Source organism: Ctenopharyngodon idella, chromosome 13 (genome assembly GCF_019924925.1).
Source record: "Ctenopharyngodon idella isolate HZGC_01 chromosome 13, HZGC01, whole genome shotgun sequence".
Classification (NCBI taxonomy): Eukaryota; Metazoa; Chordata; class Actinopteri; order Cypriniformes; family Xenocyprididae; genus Ctenopharyngodon; species Ctenopharyngodon idella.
The window spans coordinates 4309609-4334487 of NC_067232.1; the positions used below are offsets into that span (position 1 = coordinate 4309609).

At 37.0% G+C, this 24879-nt stretch overlaps 1 protein-coding gene across 1 annotated transcript in view; it reads left to right on the forward strand.

The window, feature by feature from the left end:
* The window catches only part of cdh23 (cadherin-related 23), a 271367-nt gene that overhangs the window by 203688 nt on the left and 42800 nt on the right, over positions 1 to 24879 (forward strand). The window contains 15 exon segments of the mRNA XM_051916257.1: positions 1821 to 2010; positions 2826 to 2941; positions 2943 to 2972; positions 5266 to 5485; positions 5584 to 5736; positions 6848 to 6961; positions 7826 to 7974; positions 15545 to 15605; positions 16024 to 16169; positions 17742 to 17877; positions 20538 to 20926; positions 23743 to 23844; positions 24087 to 24089; positions 24199 to 24348; positions 24422 to 24550. Of these exon segments, the coding sequence (XP_051772217.1) occupies positions 1821 to 2010; positions 2826 to 2941; positions 2943 to 2972; positions 5266 to 5485; positions 5584 to 5736; positions 6848 to 6961; positions 7826 to 7974; positions 15545 to 15605; positions 16024 to 16169; positions 17742 to 17877; positions 20538 to 20926; positions 23743 to 23844; positions 24087 to 24089; positions 24199 to 24348; positions 24422 to 24550 (2088 nt within the window).

A 24879-nucleotide genomic window follows, 5' to 3' on the forward strand; every position in this document is an offset into this window, starting at 1 on the left:
TAAAAGCATTGAGTTGCTGCCATGTGATTGGCTGAATAGATATTTACATTAACAAGTTGAGCAGGTGTACCTAATAAAATGGCCGGCAAGTTTATATCAGCCTTCTAAACACATTTTGTTGCATAGTTGGTGCAACAATTTCAGCCAGATCTTGTAAATTTTGCATGCAGTACAAATCAGACAATCTAAACTGTGGGCGATATCTGTGGACGTGACATCTGAGGAAAAAGCTAACTAAAAGCGAACTAATGGTTTTACAGTATATTGGGAAAAACTATTGAATTTGAGATGTGGGTGCATTGTGTATTCCAGTTATCTGTGGTCAGGCCTCTAGAAACCCTGGACTCTGCTTGTAAATGTTTGGGTGTTTTATAATGGTTCTGTCTTTGGCTAAATATGCCCCTGATTGTCCTTTAATTAACAAGCCAGTACTGAACTTCATTAGGAGGTTCCGATGACTAATTAAAATGTAGCCCAGAGTCAAGTGCATACTTGATTACCCTGCTGGACACCATGCAGGAGAGAGAGAGAGAGATGAAACAGAACAAAGAAATAAATGGATGGATAATTTAAATCACAGAACAGTGGATGTAAAAACCAAATGCCTTAAAGCTTTTGACTTCCACACTCTGGTACAGGCTTCCATTTACCAGTCAACACAGTGCTATTGTATGTTCTAATCAACCCTTTAATGAAATAATTCACCAAAAATATTTTGTGTGTGTGTGTGTGAGATCATTTACTCATTTCAGACTCATGTTCAAAAGTTTGGGGTCAGTATGGTTTTTAAAAGGAGTCTCTTATTCTCACCAAGGCTGTATTTATTTGATCAAAAATACAGTAAAAAACATGAATATTATGAAATAGTTTTACAATTTAAAGTAACTGTTTTCTATTTTAATACATTTTAAAATGTAGTTTATTCCTGAAATGTTAAAACTAAATTTTCAGCATCATTACTCCAGTTTTCAGTCACACGATCCTTCAGAAATCATTTAAATATGCTGATTTGCTGCTCAAGAAACATTTCTTATATCATGCTGAAAACAATTGTGCTGCTTAATATTTTTGTGGGACTGTGATACACTTTTTTTTTTTTTCCCCAGATTTTTGGAAAAAAAAAAAAAAAATCAAAATTTTTGAACAATAGTACTTGCAACATTAAAAAATATTTTCATTGAATAACAGTTTAAATTTCAACCTGTTTCTCACACAAGTCTATCATGTGAAAACTATGGATACATATCATATGGACTACTTTTATGATAAGTGATGATAGTTCTTTTTTTATCATTTTTTTAAGCATGACAGCCTCTTGTCACTGTATGCTTTCATATAGAAAAAAGCAATGAGGACTTTCTACTTCTACAAAGCTGGGATAGGAGAACATATTTTAACATCGCAAAATCACACACATCACCTTTACAATGGTCTGTAAACACGCCTGAATAAATGTGTGTAAAATCCCTCAGAGTTCAAATCAATTAGATCAACTTTACATTAGACCTGTGCTCTACATCACCCGTTTAAACTCCCTCTAATCAATGAAGAACACATTCGTCAGGTCCTTCCTGTTTTAATAATTAAAGATCTACAGAACCTTTGTTCTCTAATGACCAATTAAGTGATTTTCAGTGCTTCTCCACCAGCACTGTGAATAATTGATTGGCTCTTAAAAAAACAGCCAGGGTTTTATGCAGTTATGCCCCATGCATAAATCTCCCATCATGCCATTCTGTGGAAAGAGGATTGGTGTGGTTTAATTTCTGCACCTTAGGACTCTGTTTTGTGACTCATTTTTCTTCTCTTTCTCTGTGCAGGTATTAGCGGTAGACCCTGATTATGGTGATAATGGGACGGTGGTCTATTCCATAAATCCAGAGAACCCCTTCTACACCATCAACCGCAACACTGGGAAGATCCGCACCAGTGGGGCAGTGCTGGACAGAGAGAGTCAAAATGCCCGTTCCGCACAGCTTATGAGGACCATCATTGTTTCTGCTACCGACCGTAAGCAGCTCTCACCTGTCCCATAATGCCTGGCTCTCTCTCTCTGAGGCCACAATAAAGTTAGTTTTACGGTCACCAACCTTCAGTGTCTTTAAATCATGCTAACACACTAGTCTTCCCATTTCTGCAGTATATAGTATGTATATTGTGCACAGTATGTAAACTTTATATTACACACACTACAGTTCTAAAGTTAATACTTTAATACCTTGCATATTAGAATGATTTCTGAAGGATCATGTGACACTGAAGACTGGAGTAATGATGCTGAAAATTCAGCTTTGCCATTACAGGAATAAATTACATTTTAATATATATTCAAATAGAAAACAGTTATTTTAAATTGTAAAAATATTTCACAATATTACTGTTTTTGCTGTATTTTTAGTTTATTTGAGTGTAAGAGACTTTTTTCAAAAACGTTACCTTTCACAAACTAAATGAACCATAAGTAATAGTTATGTTTTTAAATGTTTTTTACTCATTATTTGCTTAGACTTTCACATTTTGAGTATGTATTGTTTAAAATGTTGATCATTGCCTAATTATATTTCACTTACTATAAAAAAAAATAGTATGCAGTGTATACTATGCTGTATTCACTAAGTAGTAAGGTATTACTCCATTCCAAAAACATCCTTTGTTTTGTCTGTCTTCTCAAAATTTGTCTGTCTCCCTCTATTAGTTGTGTGTGACAATATAAACTGACATTTCTTTTAAGAATTTGTTCCCCCTCAGTGGATCTAACGACTACAGAAAACTCAGATTAGTTATGCCATATGTGAGTATTCTCTTTGTTGTGCTGCCCTCCTCAGGTGGGACACCTCCACTGCGCTCTTCAGCCAGCGCTACGGTGTATGTGAACCTCCTCGACCTCAACGACAATGATCCTGCCTTTCTCAACCTCCCATTTGTTGCTGAAGTACCAGAGGGGCCTTCCTATTGGATCGTCTTTGTTCAGGGTTAGCATTTGATTGGTCTAAAGGGACTGAGAGTGCACTGATTAAATATTCAACAGTCAATTCATTTATTATGCAGTGAAGCCCAGGTTCATATCTTATTTAATATTTGAAATAAACCAAGCAAAATTGCAACTGAATTTGACAGACGGTGATCACTGTATGAAAATGAGCAGATTTGACATTTTGATAATAACTTGCGTTGGAAAAATTGTTGAAAAATAGCCTGGAATACATGCATCATGGTTTCCACAAAAATATTAAAGGGGTGGTTGAGTGTTTTTTTTCTAGGCTTGATTGTGTTTTTGGGGCGCAGTTTAACATGTCTTACTGCTTCGTTTTTTTAAAAAAGCCGTATTTTTCATATATTTTACCTTTATTCTACACCTCTGTTTCCATTGTCATATGAACGGCTCGTTTGACTTCCTGGTTCTATGAAGCCACTCCCTCCAAAATACGCAATGTGCTCAGATTGGTTAGCTGGCCCAGTGTATTGTGATTCGTTGAAGCGTCCGGAAACGCCACGCCCCTCACCATTAGTTGTTACTTGTGCTTCAGTGGAAATGTAAATAATGGCGTCTATATTGCTGTAACAAATTGAGCCCGAATCAGACCCAGATGAAGAGGGTCAAGCAGAACCTCTGCAATCGCGGCTTTTAAAGGACGTTTATGAATGGTATTTCATTTTGTACTTGTGTCAAAGTGTTTAGATATGCTGTCACTGCTGTTTGTTAGCTTTCAATATACAGTTTTATCCTTATTAAAGATTTACTGTACCCGAATACATGACTGAGTAGTAGTATTTTTTGTAAAGGTAGCATTTAATTTATAGCATGAACAGCTGTTTGTCTATGAACATAAAGTTTGTTGGTGTTTGTAGGCGTTTGTTGAAGTATGCAATAGAATTTAGCTAACTGGCTAGCGAAGCAAAAACGCGTTGGTCTTTGGCTACGTCCTTGATGCAACCAAAAAATAGCAACAGAACTATACATTTAAAAGACGTGAACAAACAATAAAACGTACTTACAGTTTGGGGCCGATAAACAGCAGCTTCTGCTTTTAAAGTGGGAACTGCTTCTTTCAGTAATAGCCATCCAACATTGAACTCGTGTAGATTCTGGAAGCTGTCTTCCACAATGCATTCAGTGTAGAAAATATCACAGATTATAATGGGTTCTATTATCTTTTGACGCGTCGCTCGCGTCCGGTGTAGACAACTCTTCCGCTTCCATTATGCTGCGCGACATGGCCCCGCCCACTTTGTTGCGTGTTCCCGGGGGCGTGTTTTGCAGGGTTTATGATGTCACCAACCCGGGAAGAAGCTCATTGTAGTCCAAACCGGTCGTTTTTGTAGGCATTAAACTGCCATAACTTTAAAAGACAATATCTCCGTTTGCATTGAACTTTCAGTGCTGTAACTTTGCAGATACTGTTTATGCTCAAGCAGCAACATTACACACTAACTAAAGTTAAAAAAGTGAAATCGCAATGAACCACCCCTTTAAGCAGCACAGTTGTTTTCAACATTGATAATAACTAGAAAGTAAAGTTTGTCGGAACAAACTTTTATGTTGGTTTGACAAAGCCTTGTCTAAAAGTTTAAAGGTTTTATAAGCTTCCTAACATGATTTATGTTATTAGCATGTCTTAACATGTCTAGTGTTATTTTACATTTGTTTTAGCATGTCACTAGCATATTTTCGTATGTTGCTAGTATGTTTTAACATGTTGCTAGCACCAATTAGCATTCTGTTAGCATATTTCACACATTGTTAGCATGATTTAACATGTTGCTTATATGTTTTAACGTATTGCTAGCATGATTTGGCATGTTGCTAACATGTTTTAGCACATTGCTAACATAAAATTTGAAAATTCCCACTTCTGAAGTTGTGATTACAAGCTTATCGCATTCAAGTTTCGACATGAGAGGGTGTTAATGTGCAATTTTTTTACCCAGGAAACTCGTATTTACAATAATTCCGAGAGCACGTGAAGGCAGCATTACATGTTGTTAGCATGTGTTAGCATGTTGCTATCATAAATTAGCATATTGTTATATATTTTAGCATGTTAACACATTGTTATCATGAATTAACATGTTGCTAGCATGTTTTATCACATTGCTAACATGTGTTATATTTAATTACGTTGCTAGCATGAATTAGCATGTTGCTATCATGAATTATCTTGTACCAATTCTGGGGCTATCTTTGATTCAATTTTGACATCTAATGAAGTTCTTGTAATAAAACTGTCCTGTGCTCTTCTGCCCCCTCTTGGTTTCCTCCCTCAGGTGCAGGTGCAGGACCCTGATGAAGGTGACAATGGTGCGGTTACCATGGCACTTCAGATGGGGATGCCGCGGCTGGACTTCAGGCTCAACATCTCCACAGGAATCCTGGTTTCCACGGCAGTGCTGGACCGCGAACAGATTGGCCAGTATTATCTGAGGATTATTGCGTATGACGCAGGCCAGTTTCCGCGAACATCCACGAGCACTCTCACTATCACAGGTACGGAGCAGGAGAACCAATCACTGTCCTGCTGTCAATACCTCGTGCTCAAAAGCAAATGCTAAATGATGTTAATTTGTGTCATTCTTTCTGTGCAGTTTTGGACATGAATGATGAGACGCCAACCTTCTTTCCCAGCATTTATAACATATCGTTGGATGAGAGCGTGCCCCGTGATTATGTGGTGGTCAGACTGAACTGCACAGATAATGACGCCGGTCTTAACGCAGAGCTCAGCTATTTTATTACAGGTCAGAGTGCAGAAGGTCACAGATCAGAGGGTGTGAATGGAATGAGTTTGTGCTGATGGAGCAACTCTGTGAGGTTTTGGCTAGGACTGACCCACAGTGCGGACCACAGTGTCTTGCTTTTAACAAATGTGAGGCTAAAGCTCTGTTCCAAAATCTAGTGAGCTGCCTACATAGGCAGCATTTTAAAGGATCATAGCCTTAACAACACAGCACAGCAACCAGTTTCTAAATATACCCTAGGCCAACTTATTGAGCTCAGCATTGTGCTCAGTTACAAGATGACAGATGAAGCTCATTCAGTAGTGAAAATTTTTTAACTTTCTTTAGTTTGTAATGTTGCTGTTTGAGCATGAAAATGGTCTGCAAAGTCACTCCAAAGGGAGTTATTCTTTATATAAGTGCGCACTTTTTCTGAACTCCCTGAAACGCCTCCATTGTAGTCTTGAGTTTTCTTCCAGCAACGAACACGTCACAATGTTCCTCATTTAAATAATTCCCACCCAAGACATATGCAAAATAAAGGGGGCGTGGCCTATTTGAGTTGCATTAGTAGTGTGTTCAAACTTGTAGTTACGGTAAGGGGCTTGACATTTCCGAAACACACTCGAAGCGGTTGACCAATCACAACACACTAGTTCAGCCGACCAATCAGAGCACATTGCACTTTTCGGAAGGAGGGACTTCATAGAGACTGGGAAGAGTGGAGTTGCAACAATGTCAAATATGTGAAAATAATGTTTTGTTTTTTTACTTTCAAGCATTAAAACCTATTCTAGTGGACTCCAAAACAAAATCAACACATTAATATGGCCTCTTTAAATATACATGATTAAATATATGATTAAAAATTCACTATTTTACCAAATTGTGTGTATTTCATTATTATTACGTTAGCAACATGCTAATGCAAAACTCCGTTAAAATCAATTGTGTATTTGTATGGCAACATAAGCTAGCACATTATTATGTGCTAGCTTATGTTGTATGGCAACACAAGCTAGCACGTAATAATCATTCAATTATTATGTTCCATCTTTGAAGGCAGTACACTAGGGTTTGGGACAGAGCCATGATTTGTGATTTCTCAGCTTGTGTTTATATGTCCCAATAGGAGGGAACCAAGATGGAAAGTTTAGCGTGGGTTTCCGGACCGGTGTGGTACGGACCGTGGTGGGTCTGGATCGTGAAACTCAGGCCTCGTACAGGCTAGTGATTGAAGCGATTGGTGAGTTTCATATGGGTGTTAAAACAATTGGTTATGCATGTGTGCATGCATGTGTGGTATGATCTTTTGCAGTTTCCTGTCTAAGTGACATTGAATTGAAAGAAGAGTTTTGTGGTTTCCTGTTTAAGCTGTGCAGCCTTCAGAAATACACCAGCTGTTCTAATACCAGTTTAATGAGCTTCTTTGAAAATACTCTGCACGCTTATCAATACTGGGAAGTCCTCCATTGTACTTATCTGATGAATTTAATTATGAATAAAGCGTAGGTTTTGGAAGATTAAAACATGTGATGGGTACATTTACTTTGTTTTAAGCACAAACCCTCTTGCCAGTCATTTTACATGCAAAAATGTATATTTTAATATGAATAATATTTCATATTAGCTACTTTAATATTATATGTATATTTTTTTATTTAAAAAAAAAATTATATATATATATATATATTTTAACATGTATAATTTATGCAGCACATTTTACACTAATACCAGTAAATGTGATAAGCGCAAACTGTCAAGGTTTGTCTTTTGTGGGTCTTTTGTATGTGGCTCAGGCCAGTTTTAGGATAGTCATGTTGCTGTTGCTTGGCACATCTAATGGTTATTTAGAGTATTTAGTATTACCATGCAACACCAGTGAATATATGAGTCATAAGGGCTGTATTGTGGCAGTGTTTTATGTTGCTGTCAGGGTTGTCATGCTCATGGGAAGCCTGGAACTATCAACTATAATATATAATATAGTGCATATATTATATCTCTGTAAAAATCCTTTTGTCATAGAAATATCATAGAAATTGGTCAACCTTGAACTTTTCTGTATTTTATTTGAACTGAGAGTAGCATTCCCATGGTTTTCCTGTAGATAATGGTCCAGCGGGAAGCCGGAGGACAGGCACAGCTACAGTATATGTGGAGGTGCTGGACGTCAATGACAACAGGCCTATATTCCTCCAGAACAGCTATGAGGCCAGCGTCCTGGAGAACATACCAAGAGGAACTAGTATATTACAGGTACACATGCACATATTCACAATTCACTATTATACAGTAGTCAACATTTGAAGTGGATCAAAAAAGATAATCAAAGTTGTCCTAAAAAGAAGGTTTTAGGACAACTTTGATGAAAGGTTTTGATCCACTTCAAATGTTGACTACTGTATATTAAACCTATGCTCATGAATCAATATCACAATATTGGTATTATGAAGTAGCGCATGGAGTGGTAAATTTGTTACATTGTGTTTTTGTGTAACCATGGCAGCATTGTCATATCTGGTTTTCTCTGATGTCATGTTCCAGTGTGCTGGTAACCATGACCATCTAGACTGGCAACAGTTGCCAAAGTAGGGTAACCATGATGATGCTTCAAAAGTTCTAGGAATAATTTCTGCAGAGCTCTACAAACTCTTTTTTTTTTTTTTTTTTTTTTTTACAAAGATAAAAAATAACATGAATCTGATATTGAACTGTTATTAAAGCTCTGTTTGGGGAATAATTCATCGTTAATATGCAAAGCTTTGTTTAAGTAATTCCAATGGCACAACAACAATGATTTAAACAAATCCTATAATTTGGACACCTAAAGCACACTTAAAAAATGTATCAGAACTGTAAACCAAGTCACAATTAGTTTAAGATAGCACAAACACATTTCGCTAAAAGATGTTTTAAATGATAAAACAATAGATATACTATTCTTACAGGCTACTATTCATTAGTTAATGTGAGCACTAGTTCTACAAATGCTACTTGGTTTGCTGTTTTGGTTTCTAATTCGATGACATTCAGACATTTTTAAGCGTGACATTAAAGTATGGGGCCACTGTACACATAAACATACATGCAAATTAATCCGAATTTCCTCCAAATAAATAGTGATGTTGTTAATGCCCTGTCAAAATGGCCTCCATTACTCAGAGAGCTTCTGGTCTGTGCTGGCAGGTCAGTTCAGGTCTGTCTCCACAGCAGCAGAAGATGTGATGTGAGCAATGTCCAGCTGTTTATAGAGTTGCGGTCACCGAATGGTTGGATTGTTGAGTCACTTCTTGTTTCGATTGAAGCTATGGTGAATGAAATTAGTTGGCTTCCTGTACACAGATTGATCTCTTTCAGTACTGATAGCAGATGACGCAGGATCTGCTCTTATGTTTGCGTTAAAACAGTGATTGTGTGTATAGGTATGTATTTATAGCTCTTTTCCAAAACCTAGTGAGCTGACTACCTAGACAGTATTTTAAGGGATCATAGGCACACTCCAGATGCAAATAGTGTTCCCATGAAGTTTTAACGGACATGGAGAGCAATATTACACATGAAGTAAACATATATATGTATATAGTTGGTAACACTTTACAATAAGGTTTCATTAGTTAACTACTTTAGTTAACATGAATTAAGAAAGAACAATACTTTACAGCATTTATTAATCTTAGTTAATGTTCATTTCAACACTTAAAAGCTATATTTGTTAACATTCATTAATGAACTGTGAACTAACATGAACAATGAACAATTTTATTTTTATTAAATAATAGTAGCACAGATTAATAAATACTTTAACAAAAGTATTGCTCACTGTCAGTTCATGTTAGTTAATACATTAACTAATGTTAACGAATGAGACCTTATTGTAGAGTTACCATATATATATATATATATATATATATATATATATATATATATTCATTTATTTTATTTCAGTTTTCATTTTAGTTCAGCTTTAGTCTTTAATTTAAGTCTTCAACTTAAATTTGTTTTAGTTAGTTTACTTCATTTTTACTTCATCTAATTTATGTTTTATTTCAGCTTTATTTCAATGAACAAAAATGTTTTAAATACTTTTATGTTTAGTTTGTTAATAATAATAACCTTGGCAACATCATATGCATCCCTCAAGGGAAAAGGTAATCCCAGAATGCATTGCATGCAGCAGACAATGGCAGACAAGTTGATAGAAATGTCAGTTCTAAATGTACATCTCATTAAGTTCCTGAAAGTTTCGATAAGAACAATTAAGTCTAAATAAAACTGATTGTTTCTAATATTTGTATGTTATGCATTTTTATGCTTATTAGCAATTTTTTGGGAATAAATTTTAAGTCTAGTTTCCTGTAGTTGGAGTTGCTTCTTATGAAGTGTACTTCAAATCAGTCGCTTAAAAGGCAGCTGCCTATGTAGGCACTAGACTGCAAGGCGACTCACTAGGTTTTGCAACAGAGTTCAAATCTCTGTGGCATACTGCAGCAGAGACGGTATAGTAATATAAGTGTGGGAGTCGTTTGTCTTTGACTCTGCGAGCGGCATTGACCCTGATTGCTTCCTGCTCTGGGCTACGTATGGCTGAACGGGTCTTCTGAATGCTGGCGCGGAGGAGAACGACTGCCTCATAGAGCCCAAGCGCTTCCAGAGCTTCAGCTGGGGCTCACTGGACAGAGTCTGCTCACACGAGAGACCGTCCGCCGGGCCACAGTCCCCATCCACACCCCAGGACCCTCCTGGCGAGCAGCCCACCGCCAGAAAGATCACACAGCCCCCGAACAGAACGAAGAGACACACGATGATGATGATGGTCGGGAGGGGATGTTGAAGATCCAGAGGCGGAGATGTTGGGGAGACGGAAAGTGAGAGATTAGAGAGGGACAGATTGAAGGGAACATCCATTTCGTTCCTGGATCTGTAGAGATCAGAAAACAGGAAGAGTTAAATCTGGGTCAGGTGGAATACATATATAGTGAAGATGTTGGTGTGTTTGTGACACTTGGGGTTCAGGCTTGTGCAAATGTGTGAATGTTATGCCTGTGCGAGACGCATGCAAGGTTCCAGGATGTGGTTAACAGGTGTGTATGCATGTGTGTAAGCTTTAGAAGAAAAAATCTCTTTAATATCTTAATTGTTTGTCTTAGGCATCAATGATATGGCAAGCGAGCGGACACTTTTTTAAACCTAATGCCTAAAAAGTACACGAGTGTGTGAAAGCAAGCACTTCGAGTTTGTGTGGGTCATAGTGGTCTGAGGTATGACTCAAAAGCAAATCATTACACAATTCAAGTATGTGTTTCGTTCTCATGGGAGACTATGTTTATGCAACTAGCCCATGTGGTTTTTTTTTTTCTAAAGAAGACCCTACAAGCCTCACATGTAAGTTTTGGACGAGATCTCAACACTGCCTCACACTGTGCTCAGATCTGACAAGATAATCTGCAATCAAAAGTCTGAGATTCTCATTTCATAAGCTCTACTTGTAATTGTGTCACCATTTGTCTCATTTGTGTCTAATTTATTTCTCTTAAGTAGTGTTATTGTTAACTAAAACTTAACTATTTTCTTTAATTGAAGTAAAGCTGAAATAAAATATAAATATTAGTTGAAATAAAAAAATTAAAGCTAGATATAAATATTTTATAAAAACAAAAACTAATAAAAATGACACAACAAAATTACTAAAACATAAACTAAAATTAAGATTAATTAAGAAAAAAATGCTAATTCAAAATATTAATATATACTATAAAATAAAAAAAAGAAGAAATATATGAGACAATATTCAAATAAAACAGGCAGAGAAGTCTCCTGTGCAATGAAAGAGCAACATCTGAGCACATTTTTCTCTAGGTGAACACAGCGGTGGTTTGTGGTGGCGGGACTGAACACCTACAGTACACACATCTTATCGTCATCACCATCTTGCATCTCTACAAGCGGAGCTCACGGCGCTTCTCTGTAAGACTATCAAAATGACTGAGCGATTTCTGTAAAGAAATGTCAAGAAAGGTCAAAGTATAGTAGATTTGTATTGCACTATATTGATTAGAGATTAGCAAGAGTCTCTTACTCATTCAATCACACACACATAATTTCCAGTTAGATTTTCAGTTTTTAACAGATTTTTTCACTTGTTTTAAGTATAAACAGTTGGAAAAAAAAAAAGAAACAAGACAAAATGCACCTGTATTAAAGATACATTCTCTGAAAACATTGTTTTTATATCATATCCGCAGCATTGCTTCTAAAGTAAATTTTTTTTTTTAGAAATTTTAATTGAAAAAAGGACTAATTAAACACTAATTCATTTTTTTGCAGTGTATGCAAGTTAGTTGAAGTTGAAAATACTGTTGTAGTAGATAATTCACCATCGCATTACCTCAATAACATGTTAATTATGTACAAGCAGGTGAATGCATTTGCTAAGCACACACATCTGTGTTTGTGTACTTGCTTAGTGTATGTTTCTGGCCTACATCGTTCCCATAAACACACATTTGAAATGGCATTTGACATTAAAAATGTTGGTGCCCCACTAAGTGAGCAGTCAGATGAGAAATGTGGCTATTTTTTTTTTTTTTTTTGCAAGCTAAATTGGGTCTGTTAAAATAACTCTCAATCTATCTGAAACACACACAAACACACCATAGCACCCAAGTCACCAATTACTTTGCTTTTCTGCTCCTAAATGTCAGCATGTTAAATTCTGAGCACACAGAGTGTGACTTATCGCTTTGATGAAAACACATTGAGACATGAAATTATTTTTCATCTTAAATGCCACAAACAGGCTGAAAAGGCCACTCAGACGGGAACTATTGTTAGTGAAACACTTCATTAGTTACCGCAGGATGGATCTGCTGAAATGCATTTATGCACACATCATCACATTTTTGCTTTGCACAAGCAGGCAGCAAAATCTGTTGTATGCTTCCTCTTTTTTTTTTTTCTTTTTTTTTCTTGGTGCACTAGTCTTTGGGGGGGGGGCACTAGTGAGCACTAGTTTTTGCAAAAAATAATAATAATCTGATACAAACCACATTTATATGGAAATTAAAGTGAATTTTTGTAAATAAATTTTCAGTGAGAACAGTCACATTTGAATTCGTTTTGTCTGTCATACACTATAAAAAATTTTTATGTTCACCAAGCCTGTCTGAAAACAGTGAAAACAGTAATATTGAGAAATATTACAAAATATCTGTATTCTATTTGAATATATTTTAAAATTTATTCCTGTGATGGAAAAGTTTAAAACAGTATTTTAGTGGAAACCGTAATACATTTTATTTCTTTGATGAATAGAAAGTTCAAAAGAACAGCATTTATTTGAAATAGATTTTTTTTTTTGTTACAATGTAAAAGTTTTTAGTGACACTTTTGATCAATTTAATGCATCCTTACTAAATAAAAGTGCTAATTTCTTTAAAAAAAATAATAAACTTACCAACACCAAACTTTAGAATCATAGTGTACACAATGTGTATATTCCCTATATAGTAACCTTTGTGGCATTTATTATGCTGTGAATAGTTAATGAGTAAGTTAGTAAGTAATTCAGCATATGCACGAATTAGTAAAATATAATAATGTAAGCGTGGATTATGCTGTCCCGTGTACTTTATGACTGACATCATGGCAAAATAAAATGGGTGTCCATGCGGGTTTGTGCTGGTTAGAGTGGGTTTAGTGCTTGTTTGGTGCTTTGTTGCTCAGCAGAACAAAAATTAAAAAGCCCGGTAGGGAAACCAGCATTCAAAACATGACATATCCTGGTGTTTTCAACAGGGGTCCAATTAAAAACATTTAGTTTTCAGTTTATTCTTTGTGGCTCAACTTTACCTTTAGCGTTGAATGCGTTTGGTGACTCCTCCAAAGTTCCGCAAGAGTTTCAAATCACGTTGTCACCAAGAGTATTGAGATGAGACAGCTGGAAGATCAGAAAAAGTGGAGCTAATATCCGTTCAGAGAGACTCAAAATCAACCTCTCCTTCTTTTTGACCATAGCAGTGTGTTTCATGAGCTAAAAACCCATTCTGAGCCAAACTTTCAGCCTCAAGTTTTAACCCCCCGTGTGATGGAATGGTCCGGTCTGCCTGTTCTATTCATCTCGCTCCAAGAGACCCCCCCCCCCAGACCCCTTCTTTCTTTCTTTCCCCCTCCTCCTCCTCATCCCCTGCTCCTTTCTTCCCCCCTCCTCCTCCTCATCCCCTGCTCCTTTCTTCTCCTCTCCACATCTCTTTATAAAGCTAATGAGTCTGAAGGAGGGGCCGTCCTCCTCACTGTCAGTAGGATTTGACTAATATATGGATGTATTCAGTGTGCGCTAAATGGTTTTACTGCTTAATATGATGAATTTATGTGTGTAAATGTATTTAGAAACAATTGCTGATCCTTGTTTCCATGATTTATATGATCGTTGAAGTCGTATGTGTTTTCAAGCCCCTATAATTTACTAGTGTTGCTATGACAACTATTTAAAGGTGAAGTGTCTCATTTCTGTTCCAGTTGTGGCACCAAACACGACAAGCCATATTTGAACTCATGAACATTCTCATTCAGTTAAGGAGTTAAGGTTTAAACAGTCTTCTAATAGAGTGCAACAGTTGGGTTCTGCAAGTAAAAACTCCATTAATTTTCTCCATAAGGAAATTGATTTTGAAGTTAAGATTGACCTACTCTGAGCAAGGAGGTTGTTAATCCATGGTATTCGCTTCCGGTGAAGTCGTCAGCCTGCATTATTTCAGCTTTTTCTTAAGATGATCGTGTTTGACAGTGGAATTCCTGGTGGGAAAACTACATTACCCATGATGCTGCACAGAAAATTACACCAATCAGATAGTTGAAAAAAGCAAGATGCTCCAAAATAGCTACTGAAATGTTTGTATATATATGCATACTTTGCAATAAACTTAAAATATATTGTTTTTATACATATACTTAACATTTGTAAATGAGTCATTTTATATTTCTCCATTGTTTTTAATTCGATTATGCTATTCGCAATGCTTCATGGGAATGTAGTTTTTTTCTCTCACTAAAACCGTAAAATACACCTTAGTCTTTTTGTCTGATAACTTTTGTGCTTCAAGCTTGTAGTGTTGCGATTCACCTCGTATGCTGATTTGGCTTAGTTCATGGCATATAACTCTTTAACAAAGACTATTTTAAAATCCCTATAGGAAAAATTAACGGAGAAAAAAAAAAAAAAAACTTCCGGTATAAATACACTGTTGCCCTCTATACTCATCATTACACAGATAGCCCCGCCCCAAACTCACGCTATTGGTTGAGCCAATGTCTGGTCCAGGCCATTCAATCAAAAGTCAAGTCGAGTCATCTTCATTTATATAGTGCTTTTCACAATACAGATTGTTTCAAAGCAGCTTCACAGTGATAATAGGAAAATTAATTGACAGAGATTGTTTTGGCTTTACAGCAGCTCTGAGATAATAATATTATCAAGCTAAAGTAGGTTTTTGATTGAATCACTTCCGTTGTAAAAATTGTTAATTATTAACTTAGGGGCCGCTTAAATGACACCTTTCCCACTGAAAACCGAAGACCTTTAATGCATTCATGCCGTTCATTTATGTGTTGTAAAAGATTGTATTTTATTTGGTGCTGCTAGTAAAGAAGAAATGCATACATAACTTGAGACGGTGAGACACGTGTGTTCAAGTATGATATGTGTTGTGGTGAAATAATATTGTTTATGTGTTTGCGGGCGTGTAGTGTGTTAAGTGTTACTTTCACTCATTTTTTAGCAGTACATGTGTGTGTACACTTTGTGGTTACGTGTGTTTGTGTCCGTCTGCAGGTTCAGGCCACAGATGCAGATCAGGGGGAGAATGGAAGAGTTCTGTACAGGATTCTCTCTGGTAACTATGTTTCCTGATGTTGCACGTCAATGCCTTGATCAGATGCGCTCCCGCTATGTAGAGCATTTATAGAGCAATTATAAGAAAAGCTTTTTATAAGAATATTTTGAGTATTTTCAGAATGTCTATGGATAACATCTATGGCATACTGTAAACATTGCCGCAATGCTGTGTTAATTGTTATTAAAAAAAAAAAAATATATATATATATATATATTTAGAAAAATAGATTTCCTTATTTCTTTCTTCTAGTTTTTGTGGTGAAACATGACTATACTTTACATGTTTAGACAAATAGAGACATACCCTGCCAGAAGCATAAATTATCATTATTATTTTCAACCTTGGGCTTTATGTGGAGTACTATGTCAGAGTTCGGCAGTATGGCTCATGTGTGTGTAATGTCTGCTCTCCATAGGAAACAATGGTCAGTTTAATGTGGATAGTCTGTCTGGACTCATCAGCAGAGGAACTGTGGCTCTGGACAGAGAGACGCGCAGCTCTCATGTGCTGGAGGTGGAGGCCTACAACAGTGACCAGGGCAGCATGCGCAGCTCTGTCAGGGTGTGTTTGTGTGTGATTCTAGTAAACCCTACTTTGTGGGGACAAAATGTCATGACATTTATGGTCCCCATGAGGAAAACAGCTTATAAATCATACTAAATTATGTTTTTTGAAAATGTAAAAGTGCAGAAATTTTTCTGTGAGGATTGTGTGTATGGGTAGGGCTAGGGGATAGAATATACAGTTTCCCATAAAATTATATATAATATACAAGTCCCCATAAAACATGGAAATTGTGTGCGTGCGTGTGTGTGTGTATGTGTGTGTGACCTTTCTAAAATGGGAAGTTCATTGTTAAAAAAAAATGTATCCAACCTGTGTCCTGGTACAGAGGCAGTTGAGGACACATTGTGATCGGATCTTAGTGTGATGTAAATGCAATCTAGCCATCGTAACTGTATTCACAGTTCGACATCACACAAAACCAGCAATTTTGGACCCATATGTCTCTTTATACTGTTTTGATTGCTTGTATTTTTATTTGCAACCTCCTCCTCCTCCTCCTCATTTTACAAGATTTGAAACGCATAGTCCCGCAACTGAACACTCGCACAAATAACGACTGACAAGGAACAAGAAACACTAGGGCTGTGTCCGAAATCGCCCTCCATACCCTTAAATAGGGCAATATTTGAGGGGACATCCATTTGTAGTGGTGTCCAAAACCATAGTGGACGATATTGAGTGCACTCATTCAATCCCACAATGCACCGTTAAAACAAGTGTCCAACTGATGTACGCTCAACACCAAGAGAATACCCATAATGCACTGTCTTGCGCCGAATGAATTCCTGTGTCTCGCCAGAAGATGGCGCCCACAGCTAAATCATTCGTCCATCCATTTTCCAAACCGCGCTGGTCCAATGTGGCTAAAGCGTAATATCATACAGGTATAAATTTACTTTTAAATGATTATTACATTTTTTAATTAAGATTTATACATAGTTTCCAAGTTCAAGATAAATATTTTCATCTTACCTACTGGAGCTGCCAGTTTGCTAAGTTTCAAATGATTATTAAACAGCAAGCACAAACTATGTAAAAGCACCAGCCCTTCCAGTGCACTCAGTGTACGAATTCACTCACTCGTTTTCATTCACTCTTTCAAGTGGACTATGTTAGTGGGGTATTGTAGGAAATAGTGAATGAGGGTATAGGGGGCGATTTCGCATATAGCATAGGACTACTTATACACAAGGGGTAACAAGCTAACAAGACACACCAAGCACAACAATTAAGAGTAATCAACAAGAAAAAGAACTACAAACATGGCACTCGGGACAGGAAGTAAGGTACAAACACAACACAGGGAACATGTAACATAGACATAATAGACATCTTCTAAAAAATGACATATTAGTAGACCGAAACATATTCTTGAAGTAATCCTGAAGCTTTCAAAGAGACAACACACAATAATGATTGTTTTATATGGATTTATTTGTATTTATTCTTGCTGTAAATGTCAGGTTTAATTCTAGAATAAAAGGAAGTATTGAATATAATGTATATGCTTGTGTGTAGCAGTATATGTTTGTTGTGAATCAGACTGATTGTGAACTTGCGTTGCAGGTGATTGTGTACGTAGAGGATGTGAATGACGAGTCTCCAGTCTTCACCCAGTCGCAGTACAATCGTCTGGGGCTCAGAGAGACCGCTGGGATTGGCACATCTGTGGTAGTGGTCCGAGCTACAGACCCTGACACAGGTATGCAACACAATAAACTCAAACACACTATGCATGCATTTCCTCTCTTCTTGACCTTTGTAAATATACCTTTCTGTGTGTGTGGACCACACTAGTTTACTGAGGAGACAAATGTGTCTTTCACAGAAAAATTATAGGAACGTCTATGATTGCTAATATTGTGTATTCTTAACACTTCTCCTTTATTATTTTTATACTGTTTTGAAACCTGCAACTAAGTGTGTGCCATACACTTAACATGGCTCAAGCTGTGTTGGATTTTTCCATTAGTTCTTCATGCCAAACAATATCACAACATTTCTGTTGCACTTCTGCTTGTGTCCGTTACTGCTTCCCTATTTCACTTCTTCATGGAGGATGTCCAGCATGGCATAAGCTGGACAGACATCTTCCCATCTTTATAGGTCAATGGCTTAGAGTGCAGTGTGCTGAAGTTCAGACCTGTAGATACATAAATTGATGAACTGCAATCAAGCTGCATTTTGAAAAAGTATTCAGCTACATTACCAAGCTAGTAACCAAATGTAACTACATTGGAGGACTAAGAGTGCCACTTGAAAATATAATAAATTATCAATGTAGTAATTATAAAAAATGTAAATAAATAAATAATTTTGATTGATATTTAATAAAATGCATGTTATAAAAATGTAGTTAAATGCAACAATAAATAATAAATGTATTAAATGTATTATTTTACATTTTATTATGCCCCCTTTTACAAGATGTAAAATAAGTCTCTGATGTCCCCAGAGTGTGTATGTGAAGTTTTAGCTCAAAATACCTCACAGATAATTTTTCATAGAATGTTAAAATTGCCACTTTTTGGAGGTGAGCAAAAATGCGCCGTTCCTTTAAATGCAAATGAGCTGCTGCACTCGGCCTAAGAGGGCGGAGCTTCAAGAGCTGATTTTCTGGTGTCAGGAGTCAGTGAGGACGCACTATAATGTCAGAAACGGCGAATATATGCTGTATGGAGATAGAACAGGTATAGTTTAGTTTAATTACGGTTATAACTTATATATTGTCTTCTTGTTTTTATTCACTATATTAGTACAAGCCTGTTTACCGATGAGTTTTATAACGTTTATTGTACTTCACACAAAATATTAAGTGTCTGTTTTCACTCTACTGTAAGAGCTTAATAAAAAAGTGCAAGTGTGCATTAAAATATTATCCATAAACTCTCTCTCTCTCCCTTGCATTTTCATCAACATACACAGCGAAGTACACAGAAACACTCATTACAACTCATACTAAACAAATATATAAAGACCTTATGCCTTTTCGGGTGGTGCTTAATAAACTGGTAAACTTTATATCCGTAAATCTCTAATGAACTGTATTAAAGTGCTCTCACCTTTATTAGTATCCAGTATCACTCTGGAGGCTGTAAGCTGGATCACGAACAGTTTGTACTGATCTATCCTTGAGTAACAAAATTTTTAGCACAATCTCTGTTTTGTATTGTCCCTTTATATTGACATTCGTTCACAAAGCAGTCCGGTGTGAAATGATTCACGCAGACATAAACAAATTTCAGTAGAGTTGAGGGAGCATTTTCTTCGAAAACAAAATTAATCCACCTCGTCTTCAGCGGCTCAGATTTCGGGAGTAAATGGAGAGAGCAGTGTGGATTAATCCATCCAGATATAGAACACCTAAAACGCTTGGGAGACATTCTCGTCAGTGCAGTAATGGCGGACTGTACAACTCCCTGTGAACTCGCTCAGGGCGGTTCTGTGTTAAAACGGCAGTGTCTGTCAACATTTGTGGGCGGGGCCTGTGGCTAATGTGACGTCACATTGCCAGGAACCTGCAAACGGCTTGTTCTGAGACGCTGCTTATGATTTATGGAGATTTTTAAAAAAAAGGAGTGGTTGGATTTTTATCATTATAGGGTGGTTGTGTACACACACTGCCAACACACATTTATGTCCAAACACCATGCAAAAGTGAATTTTGCATAATAGGTCATAATAGTTTTTAATTTGTCTGTTTAATTGTTAATTTAAAAGTGATTTATCTATTTACATTTTTAATTGATGATAATTTATTCCTTTTTTTATTTTTTAATTGGCACACCATAGAAATTAACAATGGGTATTAATCTGACACAATGGTGTTATCAAAAACATAGATTTAATATCATTTTTATTATTTAATAAAACTAAATTTATTTAAAATACCATTCAAAAGTTTTAGGTTTTTATAAAAAAAAATTATAAAGAAGTCTTTTATGCTCACTAATGCTCAGAAATAACAATAGGAATATTGCGAAATATTATTACAATTTAAAATAGCTGTTTTCAATTTGGATATATTATAAAATATAATTTATTCCTGCGATGGCAAAGCTGAATTTTCAGCATCATTACTCCAGTCTTCGGGGTCACATGATCCTTCAGAAATCATTCAAATGTGCTGAAACATTTCTTATTATTATCAATGTTGAAAGCAGTTTTTGCTTAATATTTTTGTGTACATTTTTCAGGATTCTTCAATGAATAGAAACATCAAAAGGACAGAATTTATTTGAAATAGAAATCTTTTGTAACAATATAATTGTTTTTTTTCTGTTACTTTTGATCAATTTAATCCTTTAATCCTTGCTGAATAAAAGTATTCATTTCGAACTTTTGTTGTCTCTCTCTTTTTAGGGGATGGGGGTGCTGTGGCATACTCTCTGGTCTCTGGCTCTGACCGTAAATTTGAAGTGGATATGAGTACGGGTCTAGTAACCACAGTGGATTACTTGGACTATGAGACCAAAACCAGCTATTTAATGAACGTCTCAGCCACAGATCAGTCACCGCCTTTCCACCGCGGCTACTGCACCGTTTATGTCACTTTACTCAACGAACTGGATGAAGCCGTGGCCTTTCTTTCAGCCGGTTACGAGGCATCACTGAGAGAGAACATCGCCACAGGAACAGAGGTGGTCCAGGTGAAGGCACAGTCGGCCGATAACCTGAACCAGCTGACGTACCGCTTTGACCCTGACACCTCGCCTGCTGCCCTGGCACTCTTTAAGATTGACAGTGTCACGGTGAGGAAACTCGATATAACTGAACAGATTGTTCTGCTTTGAGAGTATCACTACTGAGTTTGGCAATAATATGACGTGAACTATTACACCAGTAGCGATGTAACAAAGTGATGCAAACACAACTCAAAAAGAATAACACTGGATGTGTAATTTTTGCTTATTGACTAGTCAGCAGGTCACTGTTTGACTCATGCAAAAGACTCATAAAACATGCAGCTTCAGCTCTTTTCTGGCAAAGCTAGCAATACAAATATAGTACTCTCAGATCTGCTTAACACATTTATTGTGCTTAAAGAGATAGTTCAGATAGTTGTTCTAAACCTGTATGAGTTTCTTTCTTCTGCTAAACACAAAAGAAGATATTTTGAAGAATGTGGGTAACCAAACAGTTGATGGTCCCCATTGACTTCCATAGTATAAAAAATATACAGTGGGTACGGAAAGTATTCAGACCCCCTTAAATTTTTCACTCTTTGTTATATTGCAGCCATTTGCTAAAATCATTTAAGTTCATTTTTTTTCCTCATTAATGTACACACAGCACCCCATATTGACAGAAAAACACAGAATTGTTGACATTTTTGCAGATTTATTAAAAAAGAAAAACTGAAATATCACATGGTCCTAAGTATTCAGACCCTTTGCTGTGACACTCATATATTTAACTCAGGTGCTGTCCATTTCTTCTGATCATCCTTGAGATGGTTCTACACCTTCATTTGAGTCCAGCTGTGTTTGATTATACTGATTGGACTTGATTAGGAAAGCCACACACCTGTCTATATAAGACCTTACAGCTCACAGTGCATGTCAGAGCAAATGAGAATCATGAGGTCAAAGGAACTGCCTGAAGAGCTCAGAGACAGAATTGTGGCAAGGCACAGATCTGGGACGACCAGAACCCTTCCTAGAGCTGGCCGTCCGGCCAAACTGAGCTATCGGGGGAGAAGAGCCTTGGTGAGAGAGGTAAAGAAGAACCCAAAGATCACTGTGGCTGAGCTCCAGAGATGCAGTCGGGAGATGGGAGAAAGTTGTAGAAAGTCAACCATCACTGCAGCCCTCCACCAGTCGGGGCTTTATGGCAGAGTGGCCCGACAGAAGCCTCTCCTCAGTGCAAGACACATGAAAGCCCGCATGGAGTTTGCTAAGATGGTGAGAAATAAGATTCTCTGGTCTGATGAGACCAAGATAGAACTTTTTGGCCTTAATTCTAAGCGGTATGTGTGGAGAAAACCAGGCACGGCTCATCACCTGTCCAATACAGTCCCAACAGTGAAGCATGGTGGTGGCAGCATCATGCTGTGGGGGTGTTTTTCAGCTGCAGGGACAGGACGACTGGTTGCAATCGAGGGAAAGATGAATGCGGCCAAGTACAGGGATATCCTGGACGAAAACCTTCTCCAGAGTGCTCAGGACCTTAGACTGGGCTGAAGGTTTACCTTCCAACAAGACAATGACCCTAAGCACACAGCTAAAATAACGAAGGAGTGGCTTCACAACAACTCCGTGACTGTTCTTGAATGGCCCAGCCAGAGCCCTGACTTAAACCCAATTGAGCATCTCTGGAGAGACCTAAAAATGGCTGTCCACCAACGTTTACCATCCAACCTGACAGAACTGGAGAGGATCTGCAAGGACGAATGGCAGAGGATCCCCAAATCCAGGTGTGAAAAACTTGTTGCATCTTTCCCAAAAAGACTCATGGCTGTATTAGATCAAAAGGGTGCTTCTACTAAATACTGAGCAAAGGGTCTGAATACTTAGGACCATGTGATATTTCAGTTTTTCTTTTTTAATAAATCTGCAAAAATGTAAACAATTCTGTGTTTTTCGGTCAATATGGGGTGCTGTGTGTACATTAATGAGGGAAAAAAAATGAACTTAAATGATTTTAGCAAATGGATGCAATATAACAAAGAGTGAAAAATTTAAGGGGGTCTGAATACTTTCCGTACACACTGTATATAATGGAAGTCAGTGAAGACCAAAAAGTCGGTTTGGTTACCGACATTCTTATCTTCTTTTGTGTTCAGAAGAAGAAAGAACTTCATACAGGTTTAGAACAAATTGAGGGTGAGTAAATGATGACAGATTTTATTTTTTATTTTTGGGTGAACTATCCCTTTAAATCCATCCAATTCATTTTTTCCCCCTCAAAATCAGTGCAGAAAATGTGGAAACACACATTTTTTCTCTTGCCTGGAATTGAAGAATGTCTTTTTGGAATGCTGAATCTGGTCACATGACCCTAAAGCTCAAATCTTATTGGTCGGTGAGTTTTCTTGCATGTTGAACAAAAAAATCAAGCTAGACAGTGGGGAAAAAAATGTCACTTTCTTCATGTGTTGGAATGAGCTTCATTTTATAACTTGAAGCCTCCTTAGATGTGAAATGTCCATATTTCCTTCCAATTGTGTGTTTAGAATTATTATTTTTTGGCTCATTTGATTATAATCTCAGCTAACACTATAAGTATAATACTCTCAGGTCCGTTTAACACATTGATTTGCTTAAATCCTCCAATTCAGATTTTTTTCCCCAAAATCAGTGCAGATAACTTTGCAGAATCTGGGCTTGATTTAACATGCAACACACATGACACTAAATCTTAAATCGTATTGGTCAGTGAGTTTTCTTGCAGGGTGAACAAAAAAATCAAGCTAGACAGTAGCGAAAAATGACAAAATGGGTTTCTTTTACCAGCTTTGAATCGCTGACTGGACAAAATGATTCTAATTTAATTCAGTCTAAAAAGATTTTTTTAATTTCTCTACCTGGATTATGTCAAATAATAAAGGATTGTGTGTGCTCTACAGGGCCGTATATCTGTGACGGGACTGTTGGACAGAGAGCAGGGGGATTCATACACTCTCACTGTTGTGGCCGATGACGGAGGACCCAAGAGAGACTCCACTGTGGTAATGAGTTCCTGCCTGATCTGTTCACACATTTGTTCTTATCCTGAATTGCACACAATATGGCCGTGTTTTTTAAAGTAAATTTGAAATGCATGTCTATAAACAGGATTGTATCCAGTAGCTAGAGTGATAGTGATGTGAAATACATATGACAATATGATTTTGATGTACCATATAAACATCTAATTTAACCTGTTGTATTCTCTTTTTTTCTGATTTCTTTTCTTGATGCACATTTGTAGAAGGTAAATGAGTGATTCTTTGGTATCAAATCATTTTTAATACAACAAATGTTAATATTCTGTCAGAAAAAATTTTAACATCTCAGGTATCATTGCTTTGCACTTTTGACAGGTGTCAATCACCATTCTCGACGAGAATGACAACAGCCCAGAGTTTGACATCACTTCAGATTTGTCGGTGTCTATTCCAGAGGACACACCCATTGGCCGGAGAGTTGCAGTCGTGTTGGCGCGGGACAAAGACGCTGGAAGAAATGGACTGGTGAGGGAGACACTGTGAAATGAGTTGTCAATCATTTGTAACCCCGCCTCCAACACCCTCTTGTTTCCTTTAGGTAAATTTCACCTTGATCGCGGGGAACATGCAGGACGTGTTTAAGATCAACACAGCCAATAACACGTATGGAGAGGTTTACTTGAATGCCCCTCTGGACCGTGAAGCCGTGGACCGTTACCTGCTAAAAGTGAGAGGGACACTATGGACACATGCAATGGCTCTGTACCAAACTCTAGTGACTTCCTAGACCTCATTTTATATCATACACATGCTCCCTACACTATATAGTGGTTTCAAAAGGCATGTTATATTAGAAATATACACTACCATTCAAAAGTTTCAGTAGGGGTCAGTAGGATTTTCTTTAAAGAAATTAATCATTTTATTCAGCAAGGATGCATTAAATCGATCAAACGTGAAAGTAAAGACATTATCTGCTTACATTTTTTTTTTTATTTCAAATAAATGCTGTTGTTTTCATCTCTCTATTTATAAAAAGAATCCTGAAAAAAGTAT